This window comes from Lotus japonicus, chromosome 3, assembly GCF_012489685.1.
Source record: "Lotus japonicus ecotype B-129 chromosome 3, LjGifu_v1.2".
Taxonomy (NCBI): Eukaryota; Viridiplantae; Streptophyta; class Magnoliopsida; order Fabales; family Fabaceae; genus Lotus; species Lotus japonicus.
The window spans coordinates 9959749-9971504 of record NC_080043.1 but is presented as its reverse complement, the minus strand read 5'-3'; the positions used below and the strand labels follow the sequence as shown (position 1 = coordinate 9971504).

At 35.9% G+C, this 11756-nt stretch overlaps 2 protein-coding genes across 2 annotated transcripts; both read right to left on the bottom strand.

Annotated features, from left to right (window-relative positions):
* Positions 1 to 1431: 1431 nt before the first annotated feature.
* LOC130748987 (zinc finger BED domain-containing protein RICESLEEPER 1-like) lies at positions 1432 to 2423 on the bottom strand. Its single transcript, XM_057602236.1, has 2 exons — positions 1729 to 2423; positions 1432 to 1628 (listed from the first exon to the last, which is right to left on the bottom strand). The coding sequence occupies exons 1-2, from the start codon at positions 2383 to 2385 to the stop codon at positions 1590 to 1592; spliced, it is 696 nt and encodes a 231-aa protein (XP_057458219.1). The 5' UTR covers positions 2386 to 2423; the 3' UTR covers positions 1432 to 1589.
* A 1322-nt stretch (positions 2424 to 3745) lies between these two features.
* On the bottom strand, positions 3746 to 10541 carry LOC130748152 (zinc finger BED domain-containing protein RICESLEEPER 1-like). Its single transcript, XM_057601314.1, has 6 exons — positions 10295 to 10541; positions 7687 to 9042; positions 6849 to 6893; positions 6082 to 6212; positions 5770 to 5860; positions 3746 to 3965 (listed from the first exon to the last, which is right to left on the bottom strand). The coding sequence occupies exons 2-5, from the start codon at positions 9031 to 9033 to the stop codon at positions 5836 to 5838; spliced, it is 1548 nt and encodes a 515-aa protein (XP_057457297.1). The 5' UTR covers positions 9034 to 9042; positions 10295 to 10541; the 3' UTR covers positions 3746 to 3965; positions 5770 to 5835.
* Between the last annotated feature and the right edge of the window lie 1215 nt (positions 10542 to 11756).

The following is an 11756-nucleotide window of genomic DNA, read 5'->3' as shown; positions in this document are numbered from 1 at the left end:
TGCACCTGAGCCGGTGATTGAGCCTAAAACTGAGCAGGTTGCGTACAATGTGAATGAGGTTGAGGAGGATGATAATATGACTAACGGGGTTGATGATGATGATCAGGACAATGACAATGATGATGATGAGGATGACAACGATGTTTACTTTCAAGGGGGGCCTTTTGACTTGTTGAGGAGTTTTAAGTCTCATGTTGTCAAGTACGGAAGGCTTACACTAAGCCAAATGATGAGACATGTCGGAACCTTTTAAAAGTTTACTATCATGGCAGACATTTTCATAATCAACCATAGTACCACAATGATTTCATTAAAGAAAAGGTATGCGTTGTTGGTCTTGGGCCCTTGATGACATGCAATCTGCCCAACGTTGACAAGGTCATGATGTCGGCATTTGTAGAGAGATAACATCCTGAGACATCGTCCTTTTATATGTCGTTATGTGAGATCACTATTACGCTGGACGACGTCTCTGCATTTCTATATATCCCTGTCACAAGGGATTTCTTTAACTTGTCAGTCTCACTCGGGAGGAGGTTGTTGCTGTGTTGGTTGCCCAACTTCATGTGAATGAGTATGAGGCTATTGATGAGGTTCGTACGTGCCATGGAGCATATGTTCGTTACTTACGAGTTATGACTTGACGAGGTTGCACGGACAAAGACAAGTGTGAACAGGAGGGCTGCTGCTAAAGCATTCTTGCTGCGGTTGGTGATGATGACCTTCTTTTGTGGAAAGGACAACAACAAGGTCGAGGTTTCATACTTGCAGCTGTTTCGTGACCTAACTAAAGTAGGCAGTTCTCTTGGGTGCAACTGCATTAGTCTTTCTATATGACCATTAGGGGTGGGAATAGGCCAGGCCAGGCTAGGCTTTGCATAAATAGGCCAGGCCTACTTCAAAATTTTAAGGTCTTAGCCTGGCCTATTATCTATCATAGGCTTTTTTTTTGCCTAGCCTGGCCTTTTTGAAAGCATGGCCTGGCCTGGTAGCCTATTTAATAGCCTATTTCAGAATAAATTTTATACAAATATAACCATCTCATTTTTTATTTATTTATGTAATTCTGCAACAATATAAACCACCTCACAAAATAAGATAGCATTCCAATGGTGAACAACAACACTTTACAATTCTTTATGAAGACACAATCAACAAAATAAGTGAACCAACATCAAGTACCAACATTGAACAACCTCATTTTTGTACAGCAGCAATCCAACAGAAGCACAATTCAAGCACAAAATGCAGCATAATATATTAGAAATTTAGCTTCTTTCCTGTCATAATAAACTTGAAAGATCATAAAATATTAATAAAGCTTCAAAGGTTCCAAAACCAGAACAAGAAAATAACCACCTGCTGCACCAACACGAGCATGACAACATAATCAATTAATCATAACTAAAGAAGTCCAAAAGGAAACTAAAACAATAATAGAGTCACAACTCACAAACAGACACAATACTTAATATAGTTGACAACACAAATAACATCAAAACAATCTCAATGAAAAAACATCACATCTTTATATTGATCTACTTGTTTCCTTCATAACCAGCCTCAACTTCAAGAATGACATCATTGCATCAGATCTTCAAGTTGATCACCGCATGTCTTTCATCCACCTTCAAATTAAAATAAGAAAATGTCATTGAACTGAAAATTATTTTGTAAATAATAATGTTATACAGGTTTAAGAAAAAACTTGTAAAAACAGCAAGTTACCTTTGCCTTCTTCATCAAATTGTACTTATGACGCAGCCAATCCCCACCATAAATGAGTGCTTCAATAGATTCATCGTTCAATTTAGAATGATACTCATCAATAACTCGCCCTCCTGCACTAAATGTAGACTCTGATGCCACAGTAGAGATGGGTATAGCTAATATATCTGCAGCCATCTTCGACAAGACCTTATATTTAAAGTTATTATTCCTCCACCAGTCCAATGCGTTGAATGAGTTACCATCACCATCTGGAACATAGACACCTTCATCATAATAAGCTTGCAGTTCTGATTTCATTGGAGGAACCGCTTCCTTTTCACGCACAAGATTCATAATTTGGTCAAATCCAGTGAATGAAGATCTAGGTTCAGATGAGGATGTTGGATTGTTACCACCACCATTTGCATTCTCAGTCGCAGAGGATGACTCTTGAATACTCAAAGACACATATTCATCATATAAATTTTTCAATGAACTTCTTACCTTCTCTATCATTTTGGCAACTTTCGCAGGTTTGTATATCATGGGAAAACAAATATCAACAATATGAAATTTGCACCTAGGATCTAAAACACTAGCAATTGTCATAAGTAAATTACACTCACCCCAATATTTGTCAAATTTTTCTTTCATTGGAGCTGCCATTTCTCTCATGAAGAGATCTTCATCCTCAGATGCATTATCAACTAGGATATAACCCGTTTACCCGTGCGATGCACGGGTAATTTTTTACGAACTCCACTGTTAATTACAATTATTGAGTATTTGATATATATGGAATAATACAATGATGTATTTACTAAGACATACAATTTTAATTAGTCAAACACTTATATGTCATTATTATCTTATGTTTATGTTTAAATGTTTTATCTTTCTTATATATATTAATTAGTTAAGTTTCAAATGTTAACTGTGTTTGACCCTTCCGCCTTGACAGGGCGGTGCTCTGATCGATTGAACTACAATCCCAGGAAAAAAATTAGGTATACAACCTAATAATTCTTAGATTAGATATGTTTTTATCTTAATTATTCATATTTTATGTCCTAGGACATAGATATTCTAGATACCCATTATGAATCGCCTCGATATCCATTATGAATCGCCCGCCAAAGTCTTCCTACTTCTCCAATTCCCCTGTCGACATGTTCTTTGGCGCAATCTTTACCGTAAAATATGTGATAATAATTGGATTATTTTAAATTTTCTCATTTATTTCTTTAAGTGTACAAAAATGATATTTGATGACATTCTTATTGAAAATTTCCCTCACCACTAAATATGTTAAGACCGTCAGGGCCGGTCCCGACATTTTGGAGGCCCTGAGCAAATAATAAAATAGACCCCTAATAAGTTTTTTTAAAGAACATTATTTATTTAAATTGTAAATAGCATCAGCAAATTTAAAAATATGTTACACTTATTTAAGAAATTTAGCAGATAATTCGTCGCTACTTTTGTGACGAAAGTTTCCGTCACTAATTCCGTTATATAAATGTTTAAAATATAAAATTTTAAAAACATCATACAAAATGTAGCAAGTCAGATTCGAACCTGGGCACCAAGGGAGGAGAGGTTATAACTAGCCTTAATGTTGCCAACAGTACTAACATCTCTTACTTTAATAATTTAGCGTTTTTTTTTGTTATAAACGTTTAATGAAATTTTTTATTTTGGGGCCCCTTCTTTTTGGAGGCCCTGGGCTGTGGGCCTGCTTGCACAGGCCCAGGGCCGGCCCTGAAGACCGTGTATCTTTTCTAAGTAAAAAAAAATTGTTAAGACAATATTGTCATAAATTACCCTTCATACACACTATTGTATATGCCTTTAATACATTAATTTAACCATAGTACACATCAGCGGGTAAAAAAGGAAGAAGAAATTCCCTAATACCATGTTTATTGATTTGAGCGAGTTTTTTTTAAAGAATTGATTTGTGCAACTGAGAAAACGTATTTCAGCAGAAATAGAAAAATGAACTGGTTAATGACGGAAAATGAAGGGAAAAATATAATAAAAGTAAATAGTTAGAGATAAATGGAGCAAAAGAATTAATAAGGATCGATCCTCTCTCGACTTCATGCTTCAAGCAACTTTTTTAGGCAAATACAAATCTGCCAATGAATGGATGATTCCATTAGAAATTTTCTTCAGAAGCAGCACTTTTTATCTCATCTTCAATGAAGTGGCTTCTGCAGCTTCATTCTCTCCACCTTGTATTCTCTTCTCACCTGCAGTATAGGGATTTGACATAAAATTCCTGAGATTCACATCACTGCATTTTTATAATTATGACAAAGTCACCCAAGATTCTCTAGCTAGTTAAGCCTTGTGTTGTTTATATGGCAAATTTATTACCAAACAAATTGGGAAAGATAACTAAAAACCAAAGATTCACATCAATTTACACCAAATTGGAAGTGGACACCAAGCAATAGTAATCTTCTAACTTCGAATAAAACAATCATCTAAAGACTTGCAAATTAGAATTGAAAGGTGTTATGAAAATGAAATTTATGGTGAGCAGCTAGTGGTAATGGCACCATGGTCTTTGCTATTGAATACCTTCACCACACTGATGCGTTTACAGGAACTTCTAAGCTCCCCTCACCACCAGGGTATACTTAGCATCAAAGGCTATCCCTTTCAAGTAGCAATCTTCATCTACATTTGACCAAGAGAACATTATTAAAGAGACACCAATCCTTCACCCCATCCCTCAGTTTCCTTGGGCAAACATATACTGAAACTTTGTACATAGGTTTTACAAAAACAGTGCACACTAATCACATAAAAATAAGAAAAAGAGTTGTTACCAAAGGATTCATAATAATGCTTCATCCCATAAGCTTTAAGCAAACAATGTAAACAACATAATGTCACTGTCAAGTATATAAGCTATTACTATAAACAGTTCGTTGTAGGGATTAATATAATGTTTGATGTACTTATTGAAGAGTGGATTGACTCTTTCTTTTAATCATCCCATAGTGCAATTCTTTTTTCAAAAAGTGAAAAAACTTAACTGAGGATATAGTTTGTTACTGACAAACCACCCAGCTAACCCCATCCTTTGAAAATATAGATTAACATAAATAAAAAGAGAAAAGAATGCACCCCATAAAAGCAAAGTTATGAGTGAAGTGAACAATACTACTTGAGAATTATGCAGAGAGTAGCAAATCTACAAATTCACATAGGAAATTACACCTGTGGATCATATGATGGAAAGTAGCAACCATATCTGGAATGATATGAACATATTAGCAAAGTTGCTAAAGTAAATAGAAAGCCAACTTTGTATCGAGCTAAAAAAGACATTCTTTTGTGTGAAAGATTTTCAATATATTTCCTAGTGTGGTATGGTCCTTGGAAGCTCCTAAATCAGACCATTAATAAATTTGGTAAATACAAATGTGTACAAAAGCACATTCAAATGCTAACAAAAACTATCAAAGTATCTTCCTCTCTATCACTCACTCAGTCACTTACACATGTGCACATACATACACAAACAATGATAATGTTGCAATATAAGGAAGCATACCATCCACCCTCACATCATTGGCTATATTTGCATGCTTGGGCTCACTTTGAAATTTAAAACTCTGTAATACGGCTTGCATATAGAATATGCTACTGCATGGATGAGTGATTATTTTAATTTTCAGTAATGTTCTGCACAAGCACTACATGGTACTTTATGATAGATACACCGCAAAACATCTATTGGATGAGAAATCAAAGATTAAAGACTACAAATTTGTTAGAACTTACAAAGAGGATATTCATTTGTTATATGCATACAATTTTCCATTCCTAGCGTGCCATTGTAGTGAAAATCAATTCAATTAAGATACTTAACAATATTGAAAGAGTGGTTTAAGTTAATGAATAGTCATTTATGAACTTAATTAACCACTTGAGTTCATTGTTTCTGTATTACATATACTTCCTACCAAGAATTCATTTTCTTCCTTAATTTTCCAATATTTTCAGCTTCAAAGTAACTATTCAGTCTTTAGTGATACTCACAGCTGTAAATTGAACCAAGGTCATCAAGTGCTGCATGATTGATTCTGCCTCATTTATTGACAATCTCTAAGCATTTGATTCCTTGATAATCCTAAAAAAAAAATAGGTAAAAAATTAAGAACCAATGGGTGAAGGGCTAAATATATTTGAAGGTTAATAACCTAACATATCTTAAGAGATTTGGAAGTATTCAGTCTCACAAGTAACATCCTTTCTCTATTGGATGGTCACTGACAATGATAAAAGATGGATAAGTAACAATGGATAGAGGAATATGAGTTTTATTAATTGTTCTCAAACATAAATACATACTTGCAATTGAAGAAAACTCTTTTCTCCCTTTCTTTTCTCCTTGCTTTTATGCCTCTCTTCAATTCTTTCCCATTATTTGTGATTCGTCCATCACATTCCATAGGAATATTATTTAGCACTGAAGTGTATTCCTTAAAAAAAACATAACACAGTATATCAAAGATGAGACAAAGGCTATCCCAAAGAATTTATTTGAGTCTAGTAGTGAAAGCATCCAGAGATGAATTATGCATTGTGTTGTTTGGTAATTCATCTCAATATTAACCTGGGGTGAACACATGGAATGCATCTCAGTATGATCAGTTACGAAAGCCACAGTTTTAAGTTGTAGATGATATATTTTAAACACTGAGTAATGATAATATAAAGAACAACAAAAATTGCAAAAATTGAAGCCAGTAATAACCTGGGGTGAGCATAAAGCATGAGATGATTGAATGTTGCAGTAACTTGGGACACAATTGGAGATGATAAAACATAAATAAAAAAATTAATTATTTATAAATTTATAAAAGACTACCCACAAAGGTCATAGAAATAAGAGTAATTGTTTTGAATTAATGAATCAGAGTGTTACATCACCTATACATATACACAACACTATAACAACTAAATGACTAAATCCTAATTAATAGGAATGCAAATTTAAATGGTTGTTATCTAAGATAGACACACCGCTGTTACATATCATTATTGAATTCAAATTCAAACTTGGGATAACAACTCTACAATAGATAACAAAGATGAAGGAAACAAAAAACACACACCATTTTGAAATGCTCCATAACCACCAATTGACAGCTGCGACACATCTGCAAAATCACAAATAACTTGAATTAATATGGGCAATCATCTCAACAATTGATAACAAACAATTCAATGGTTAAATTGCAGACGGGGCAAGGTGCAGAGTGGTGGAATGAGGGAATGGGGATAAGCAATGGGAATATTTATAGCCAAATGCATCTAAAGAAACACACATAATAGGAGAGCTTCTGTAAAACCTTCCCACTACAACTCTCCATCTACAAACCTACTCCCAAATTCAAATCAGATTAGACATGACAGCTGCATCAAAAATCAAAGAACTGAAGATAACAATCCAGACCAACTACCATATCCCACAAAAAAGGGACATCAATTCAAAAAGATAACATTAAAAATTCGAAAGAGGATGAAATTAGGGAAAAACGTAATGGTTCAGAGTGTCGATGCACTGTTACGACGACTTACCCACGTATTGGTTGACAGCGGGAAGTGATGGCAAGCGCCGGAAAAGCCATGGAAAGACGCCGGAGATCAGGGAAAGCCATCAATTGATGGATTGATGTGGAGAAAATGCAAGCTGTGGAAGAAGAATCAAGTAAAAGAAGGTGATGAATGGTACTGCGGAGTGGGTAGGGGAAAGGGAGATGAACACGTTAAGCCAGCTAGGTTGATTGGAGATGGGGAGAAAGAATGCTGAAGATTGAAAAACGATGTCGTTTACCAGGCTCCTCTTGGGAAAAAAAAAACCTTGAAAAAGCAGGACACGTGGCGAGTTGCCATTGGAGGTCTTGTAGGAATAGTAAAAACCAAACTCAAGAATAAGAAGTAGTAGATTACTTGTTTAACTCTCCAAACTTCCGCAAGGTATAAATTTGAAGTCGGATACTCACTACCTGATATAACATGAGTAGCTAGATCAAACACTTCTAGAAGTTTGCAAACCTTCTCAACTTTGCTCCAATCTTCAGATGAAGGTGTATAATCATAATGGGGCTCTCTTTCCTTGTAAGCATCAAATGCAGTCTTGAATTTCAAAGCAGTTGCCAACATACGAAATGTTGAATTCCATCTTGTTGGGCAATCCATGATAAGCTTCCTCTCTTTCAAACGCTTCTGTTCAACCACATCACAAAAGTTCTTTAATCTTGCATCATTGTAGTTGATGTATTTTACACTTTCACGAACATTGAAAATGATACTCTTGATCTTTCCTAGGCCATCTTGCACCAGCAAATTTAATATGTGCGCACAACACCTAACATGAAACAAAGCACCGTTAAGGAATAATTTGCTGCTTAATGATAAGGTATCCTTGAGATTTTTTAAGCATGTATCATTATAGGCAGCATTGTCAACAGAAACAGAAAAGACTTTATTTTCAAGCCCCCAAACTTTCAAACACTTGAAAATGGCATCAGCAACATCAACCCCACGCCTCGGAGCAGGAACTTTCACAAAACTCAAAACTCTTTTCTGAAGCTTCCACCCAACATCAATGAAGTGACCTGTGAGCACCATATATTCAGTTACTTTGTGGCTTGATTTCCACATATCTGTTGTCAAGCTAATCTTGTTCACACTATTCAGCATAGTCTTCAAAATTTTCTTCTCTGCCTCATACAATGCTAAACAATCTTTTCTAATAGTCTTACGAGTCACCTTTGTAAAATCAGAATTTGCATACTGGAATGCCCACATCCAAACTTCATCTTCAACAACATTAAAAGGCATTTCATGAACCATTATCGCAGAAGCAATTATCTCCCTCATCTTTTCATTGTTGTATCTAGCACCAGATATTATAAATGGATTACCATTAGAAGGCTGAAAAGGAATGACACTCTGCTTTTTTTCACTAGCCTTCTGCAGCGACTTTTGTGTGCAAACTTCTCCATGCCTTCTCAAATGGCTAGTACTAGCCCCTACTCCACTAGTTGCAAATTTTTGTTTGCAATACTTGCAAACAGCTTTCATTTTACCTCCGACAAGGTTAACTTCATAAAAATCTTCCCAAACAGATGATGTTTTCTTCCTCTTTCTCTTGACAACCGCCTCTTCGCCTACTAGATCATTTCCTTGTTCATTTTCTTGTAGCTGACTCGAATCGGGTTGGACAAGTTCATCCACAGCCATAACAACAGGATTGGTTGAAACCGGTTCATTGTTCTCAAGTGCAGAAGCCATTTTGTGGACCTGAAAATAAATTTAATTCTTCATGTCAGCAACATAGTAGTAAATCTAGAGAATAACGAAAGTTGTGTGGCTCCTAGTAGCTATAAAGATCCAAAAAAGCACATTTATATGAAGAAAATGAGACATTCATTCTAAATCAGTACCATGACAAGTATATCAAAGAATAGCATCCAACCTAAATTTCATTCTAAATCAGTACCAAAACAAGTATATCAAAGAAACAAGTTTTTTCAAGAAGATCTCTTAGATATTTTGAAGGTTTTTCCATCAAATAAATAAAGGCATACAATGCACCTAGAAATTCTAAGAATCACATGGATTGCTCTGATGATCATATGCGATTCTTATGCCGGTCAAACAATTTCAACTCATTTGCTTCAAAGAGACTACATAAGTTGTGAAGGGGCATGAGACCACTAGTTTTAATTCAAGTTATCAGATAATGCACAGAAAAATTTCAATTTTGAACCACAATCTCAATTTATTACCAAGAATATAATGAAGAATCAGATTACATAAGGGATGGAATTTGATATCAAGATGAACATGAAAGTACCTTGACAACTACATATTTACATAAGTGCTTACTATAACACCCAATCTGTTTCAAACATTACAAATTCAGCTGCTTATTGTACAGGTCATTTAGTTCCTTATCAGATCTGGTCTGTTGACTAATAAGATACTAAACGTAATTTTTTTACCTACAATTTTGTGTATCAGGCTCTCTTTTGCTAGATGAATAGATAAAAGCTTATTACAATTTGTAATTTTTTGAAGTCAAATTTATTTCGTTATAGATTACTAGCTGTTAATGTTAGAACCTTGTTTAGTATCAATTATTCAGATGTCTGACTTCCAGTGCATAAATTGTTCCAGATGCAAATGGAAGCTTTGCCAAAAAAAAAAGTTTATTTAACACATAATACAAATCATTAGCCTCTGCTTAAATCTTTTCCATCTCAATTCTCTTAGATAAGCATGATGATTAGTATGCTTGCAAAATTATAGCTTCCAAATGGCAAAATTAAGAACATATTATGTTTAAGAATTAAGACAGTTAGAAGTACCAATATAGCAATAGGGGTTCCAATATAGCAATCAAATTCTGTATTGATACTACAACAGAAAATTCCACACATAACAATCACAAAATTGACAAAAAACCCACCCCTATGGGAAGTACCAATATAACAATAGGGTTTCAATTATGGATTTTCAACAGAGGAATGAAGAACAGTAGAGCACTTACCGGAAAAGGAAGAAGACGGCGGTGAGGGAGGGTGACCTTCGCCGTGAGAGAGAACGCAAGAAGAGAGAGGTAACTGAAACTGAAACGCGACCAGGAGAGGGAAGGCGATGCAAGGAGCAGAAAACTGAAACTGCACTTGAGAGGGAGAGGGAAAGCGAGGCAAAGAGAAGGAACGCGACCCTGCAAGGTGAGTGAGAGTGAGAGCGTGAAAGGGAAAACTAAAACGGCAAGGTGAGTGAGAGTGTTATGTAAGTGTGACAATTGAGAATAACGTTAGAAATATAAAAGGTTATAATTAATATTGTAATTTATGATTATGGAAAAGTGAAACTAAAGATTTTGAGAATTGGAAAGTTGACATAATCAGAGGGGGACTGATGAGATTCTCCAAAAATCAATCATCAAAATTTGTGATATGTATTTAATTAACTTAATAAATATAATATATTAAATTAATGATTAATAAACAGGCCGGCCTATCAGGCTTAATAAGCTTTTTTGTAAGCCTAAGCCTGATCTATTTAATTATATAGGCTTTTCAAAAAGCCCGAGCCTAGCCTTTTTACTAAACAGGCCAGGCCTTAAATAGGCCAGGCCATAGGCCCCTGTCGGCGGCCTAGCCTATTCCCACCCCTAATGACCATCTTAAAGATGCCATCAGGGATAACACCAACAGTTGTGGAGAGTACTTGAATTTGTTTCACGTTTGTCACATTTTGCAAGTTGATTTCTCTAAAGTGACTATTTTTTTCTTCAGTAAGTGTAACAAATTACTTTTTTTTGAATACACACCTAGATCTTTGAGCATTTTCTTGCCTCAATCTTCGATAGGAAGTCGAACCCTGCCCAAAGGCCATACCGATGGAAAACGCAGAAGGCGAATACGCTCATCCACCCGAAGAGGATTGCCTTGGATGACCTTTCTACGGGCTCCGTCATCTTAGCACCTACACCAAACACATGCAACACATGTCGTTTCAGCCAGCCAACTTGTACAGTGGTTCATCCGCTGCTCTGGCATGGTACACCCTCACTTACCGAAGCGAGTTTTGAGGCAGTTTCAGTTTGTGTAGACTGTTCCTAATATACCACCCTTTGATAAACCCACCTATGAGGATGTTGATCAGAAGTTTGGAGATTTTGAAACTCTTCAGCAAATTCAACTTAAAAACCCCATGGGAAGTATAGTTCCTCCTCCTCCACTTGAACATCTTCATCCTCATCCTGCCCACCCTGCTCATCCTCCTCCTCCTCAGAATCCTCCTCCTGCTCCTCATCAACTCTAGCATCACGCATATCATCATCCTCCTGGGGCTCATTTACAATGGGAGGGACATCTTTAGGTTCAGGCTCAGGTACTGCACGAGATTCTTCACGCCTTTTACGTTCCGACGCCATCGGATGACGTCGACTCACGGGGCACGTGGATGGTTCGCATTCTTTATTCTTTTTCCAGATCTGT

What these genes read in the sequence shown, in the direction of transcription:
- LOC130748987 (XM_057602236.1), bottom strand. Translation starts at nt 2,385, where the DNA reads ATGAGAGAAATGGCAGCTCCAATGAAAGAAAAATTTGACAAATATTGG. An exon ending in ATTTGATGAAGAAGGCAAAG is followed by an intron (nt 1,629 to 1,728) that starts GTAACTTGCTGT and finishes TTTAATTTGAAG; the next exon opens with GTGGATGAAAGACATGCGGT.
- LOC130748152 (XM_057601314.1), bottom strand. Translation starts at nt 9,033, where the DNA reads ATGGCTTCTGCACTTGAGAACAATGAACCGGTTTCAACCAATCCTGTT. An exon ending in TTATGGAGCATTTCAAAATG is followed by an intron (nt 6,213 to 6,848) that starts GTGTGTGTTTTT and finishes GTTTTTTTTAAG; the next exon opens with GAATACACTTCAGTGCTAAA. An exon ending in AGAGTTTTCTTCAATTGCAA is followed by an intron (nt 5,861 to 6,081) that starts GTATGTATTTAT and finishes TTTTTTTTTTAG; the next exon opens with GATTATCAAGGAATCAAATG.